The sequence below is a fragment of the Gossypium raimondii genome, chromosome 6, assembly GCF_025698545.1.
Source record: "Gossypium raimondii isolate GPD5lz chromosome 6, ASM2569854v1, whole genome shotgun sequence".
In the NCBI taxonomy this organism is placed as follows: Eukaryota; Viridiplantae; Streptophyta; class Magnoliopsida; order Malvales; family Malvaceae; genus Gossypium; species Gossypium raimondii.
Genome location: NC_068570.1, coordinates 40,562,877 through 40,568,049, shown reverse-complemented (window position 1 = coordinate 40,568,049; position 5,173 = coordinate 40,562,877). Strand labels below are relative to the sequence as shown.

General features: G+C 36.6%; 1 protein-coding gene across 1 annotated transcript; it reads right to left on the bottom strand.

The window, feature by feature from the left end:
- Positions 1 to 500: 500 nt before the first annotated feature.
- LOC105773145 (eukaryotic translation initiation factor 3 subunit D) lies at positions 501 to 3,317 on the bottom strand. The gene is made up of 2 exons (XM_012594825.2): positions 1,462 to 3,317; positions 501 to 853 (listed from the first exon to the last, which is right to left on the bottom strand). The coding sequence occupies exon 1, from the start codon at positions 3,201 to 3,203 to the stop codon at positions 1,464 to 1,466; it is 1,740 nt and encodes a 579-aa protein (XP_012450279.1). The 5' UTR covers positions 3,204 to 3,317; the 3' UTR covers positions 501 to 853; positions 1,462 to 1,463.
- Positions 3,318 to 5,173: the final 1,856 nt, after the last annotated feature.

Genomic DNA, 5,173 nt, shown 5'->3' with positions numbered 1-5,173 from the left:
CAAAACCCAAAAAAAAATTACCCAATAAAATAATCCAACTCAAATATAAAATTTTAAAATATATATTTAATGCAATATTTATTATATATATTTGTTTTTTAACATGATAAAAAATTATTATATTTATGATAATATTTTAATATAAATGCTTTTTAATGTATTTTAATGTATTAAAAACTTATATTTTATTATTTTAGTGCATTTAGTATATTATTTTTCAAAAAATATTTTAAATAAAAATTAATCTAAAAAATAAAATAAAATATGAGCAAACCAAGTCAGATCCATATTTACTTTTTTTTTTTTTAACTTGAGCAAAATTTTAAACCTATTTTTCAAATCAGGCTAAACTCGAACTTGAAAAATTAATCTAAATTCCTTACATTACATTAACCCAACTTGAATCTGACCTAACCCAACCCATGAGATATAATCACTTACTTTCTTTAGCTTTCCACTCTTTTAATCCAAAAGTAGTGTTAAGAGTAACTCGAATCAGATGACCAAAATTATAACATTTAAAGAATGCGAAGTTCATAACACTCCAGGAAAAGAAACAGCCTCCAGATAAAAGAGAATATGAAAATGCAAAAGCCTTGTAAACTCGGTATCACAGTTCTTGACCTGCATGAAAGCTTCAAAGCATACTTATCTATCACTTTCAAAAGTTGAATAAATGCTCCTATAAAATCTGCCCGCACATGTTGCCAAGTCGGCTTGCAGATTCACAAAAATAGCTAAGAAAGAAAAATACAATGGACTAATTTTGAGCTTCAAACGTGGTCCTTTTGAGGCGATAACATCCCCTGGATTGTTGTCCTCCTTAATCACCAATAAGCTCTAGCAATCAACACTGAAAACCGCAAGCATAAGACACAACTGACATAGCAAGCAGACAATGAAAGACAAAGCATCCACACAATATAGCAAGTAGAACAATGAAGAGTTGCTCCACAAAACAAATGGTTGCTTCAATTCATAAGCAACTAATAAAGTTCTTGAAATTTGAAATTTGCATGCCATACAACATACCACCAAATCAAAAAGATATTTCCAATAACCCCAGATGAACTGTATAGATTTGAAGGATTTCGAATTGAACAAAATGTTGTAGGGAAGTGGCTAAACAATTCTAACCTCTTAAAATTTTATGAGCAATGGTAAAATAGAAAAGAAAATTGAACATCATTAAGGGAGGATAAGATAACATGAAAAGCCAAGTTTCATATGATTACAAACGATTTGTATATTAAAAAAAGAAAGAAAATCAAGTTATAAATACTAGTATGTGGTACTGTCACACTGTGGTTAACTCAATAATATTTGGATCCATACAACATGCCAAGTACTAACATAAGAATAAGGGAAATTAACTTGCATGGAAGTCTTTGAGATAATAGTCTAGTGGCACAACACAAAATGCAGAGGAATATATTAAGAAAAATCCCAAGGAACCATTACCATTAAGTTTGTGTCTCAGTCTCTTTTGCCTCAACATCATTTGTAGTGCCATTCGGCTCCCCAGCTTCAGTATCCTCCGCAGGTGGCTGAACCTGCTCCTCTTCTGGCAATGGTTCTTCCACATAATCGTTCTCAAAAGCATCAGCTGGGACCTCATAAATCCTAACTTGAGGCTTTGATGGATCCTTCACAAGCACATATTTCCCCTCATTCAACTTCATACACAAATCCACAATGGACTTCACAATCCCCCACATATTAGCAGTATTCAGATTAATTTGTGCAGCAAAATCCCTTGGCTTATAACCAACAACACCCAATATCACATGGTTAAAATGATCCCTAGGATGAACCCTCGAAACATAACCCAATTTCATCAAATCGGCACTAGCTAATATTGATTGAGCAGTCCATTTAGCCAACTTATTCGCATTGTTCTTCAACTCGGTAGCCAAGACTGCCCCCCTTTGTGTTTCCAACTTCTGCCTCCAATCAACACCAGAATACTTGGGATCAAACTCATTAAGCGCATTCAAAGTGAGGAAAGACTTTTGATTATTAACTTCAACAACACTCTGAACCTCACACCGTGCAATCAAATACATATCATTATCAAGTTTCCACCTCCTATACCTATATGCCACAGAAGCCACCTCATCACCTTCATTGGCAAATGGGTTCGGCTCATCAAAACTAACCTTATTCCCATCCCTAACCAAAACCTGCTGTGAAAAATTCTGATTTATGTAAGCTGCTTCAACACTCAATGAATAAGCAGAGTTAATATCATCTTTAGCTTCAGGCAATGGCTCCTGAGAGGTCTCGTGGACTGATAGCAAATCTAACTGTGACCCATCTCTTTTGTCGAAAAATAGTTTATTCCCAACACGTTGAATCACAATGTCCCAAGAATAAACTGACCTGGGTGCACACATTAACGTTGCCAGAATCGTATCAGTGGCGAAAACAGTTGCTTTGTCCTCATTTGCCAATCTTCGGATCACCGGGTCGTCAGTCGTGGTGACTTTAAAGAAGTTTCTGTTCTTGAACCTCTCGAGTCTCCGTTCGTTCTTCGGGGTAATTCGATCAAAGGAGCGATCGTAATACTCTAAAGCACCGCAGAGAAGTAAATCTTCAGGTTCTGGAACGGAAAAGGATAATTTGGAGAATGTTGAGAAAGGGATTTGATCCAGCATGTTCCACTCTGGTTGGATATCGACGGAGGATTTGAAAATCGCAGCTTCACGACGTTGCTGGTTCTGGTTCGATCGGTTGAGATTATAAAGACGGTCACGTCGGGCTCGTTCTTTTTCAGCTTCTCTTTTACGGGCCTCAACTTCTTCATCTCGCCGTTGAGGAAGTTGAGGTCGGTGTTGGTTGAAGCGCCACTTGGGGCCAAATTTAGGCCGCGTGGGCGGCTTTGCGTCGACTAAACGGAAGGAAGAATCGTCTTCGGGGTACGCAAGAGGGAAAGTATCGAGGTCGAGCGAGAAATCGAAGGGCGACTCTGAGGAGGCTGCGCCAGGCTTCCCTGAAGAAGGGCGGTTAGATGGGTTGGCATTTGCAAAAGATCGGGTGAAGTCGGCGATTCGGCCGAGTTTTTCAGAGCGGGAGAAGGGAGCGAAAGGAACGTGAGGAGGGAGAGTGGTGGTGGTGGACGGCACGGTGGCGGTGGTGGAGTCGGGCGGACCCCAGCCGTCAGGATTAAACGGAACGGCGCCTACTTCGAAAACTCCTACCATTGTCGACGGATCTCTAGATTTTGCTTGCAGTGGAGCCGAAGTGTATAAAGAGTAAAAGTGTGTAAGAAGATAAAAGAAAACCCTAGTCCGACGGAGGGGATCTACATTGTCTTAAATGACAGGTTTACCATAGGAATTTGGGCCTTTTGTTTACATTTATATGAGAACTCGGATCTCTAATTGGGCCTCCACTATTTGAGTGCTACTCAAATAAATATATTTTAAGTGGGAAGAATCTCCTTGCACTAATGTAAAACTTAAAAGTGGTTTTATATTTAATTTTTAAGTGACATTTTAATATTAAAATTTAAATATTAAATACTTAGATTAAAAGCTTAGCTTTGTAAGTGGCCTATATTAATAATTTTTTTATGTTATCACTATAGTTTTGCCAATGCAACATTTAGACAATAGTCAAACATGGTTCGTAAAGGTGTGTTGAGAAGCACTAAACAAGGTTGAGATCATAGTTGGATGTGGTTCACACTAGTACACTAAGATCCACTAAAGAAGATGTAAAAAGTTGGGCAGGGTTTCAATGGTGTGTTAAGTGCTTGGAGTTTTTTTTTTAAAAACGAAGAGGGTTATACAGAGGAGTTTGATGTGGCTTCCACTAAATAGGTATCGTATAATGTAAGACCATATAGTGCTAGTAGTAGAGCCTTGGAGTGCTCTACTAGGATGTGATTGGATATACAACTTGGCCCTACTCTTATAGAATCAACGATTGTAACATCCCTTACACGAGTCAAATCAATAACTCGAGCAAAAGATGTCACATTTCAAGATTAATACATCACTTAAGTTCCATTCTTTTCTTTAAAATACCTCAATACATACCTTCAAAACATCATGTAACACATCCATGTTCAATCACTAATCATTAACCACACAATCTTCAAGACATTCCCACTTCAACAAAACTTGTTTTCAAGGCATTTCACTATCTACTTAACACATTCCTTACCTAAGTACATGCCACATTATTGTCCATAAATTGAAATTCATACTTTTCCATATTACTGTGTTGATGCGATATGATTCGGTAAGCCACTCACGAACACTTTTCACATGATCACTTTCAGGACACTCTTTTTAGCTAAATTTCACTCTATTTGCTTCTATTTTCTTCCTTTCACACTTTTATCACTTTCTTTCCTTTGTCTATAATACTTTCATCACTTTCTTATCTTTGGTTGCTATAGAAATTGTAGCATCTTTGGTTTGGCAGGTCTTAAGTTTTGGCGCGTAAATTGAGAGTAATATATGTGGCATAGTTCTATCCGTCCAATAGTTTCTTTTAGGCGTATAGAATGGGCACATAACAGAAGTTGAGATATTAGGTAAAGAATGACCTTAAAATGTGTTGAGTTGTAAAGAATAAGAGCTCGGTAAAAGTATTGGGGAAATTGCAAGTTGGGTTAATACCAAAGGTATTGTACGCCAAGTTTGATTGAAATTACTATGCTAGTTACGTTGTAAACATTCTGGTTAGGAATCAATTGAGTAGATGAGTTAGGTATAAATAAACTTATTGGATGATCATTTGTGTTCTTCTCAAGGGTCGTAGACCAAAATAAGGACAATTTTGAAAGATTGTGACACATGTCAAGTTCCATAATAAGGATATAAGTTGTATATATATGTATTCAAGTTTGAAAAAAAGGAGAGTTTTCTTCTTCCTTCTTCTAAAGTGTTATTATCTTATTTTTAAGGAACCAAAAACATTTCTTTCTTCTTTAAGCTGGAAGTTGTAATTCTATATTTTTATCAGTAGATACTCCATGTCAAGGTAAGTATTATGGCTCTGCATGTTAAGTTATGAAAGTTTAAGTTTGTATGGGTATATTAACAGTAAGATGGAGAAATAAAGCTTTGCATGGGGGTTATCTATGCTCGAGATGATGGTAAATAGTATGCGAAAGAGTTTTAATGGTGTTCCTATGTTTTGTAAGCAGTGGTTGCTGTAG

Coding starts and splice junctions, on each gene's coding strand:
- LOC105773145 (XM_012594825.2), bottom strand. CDS start 3,203: ATGGTAGGAGTTTTCGAAGTAGGCGCCGTTCCGTTTAATCCTGACGGC.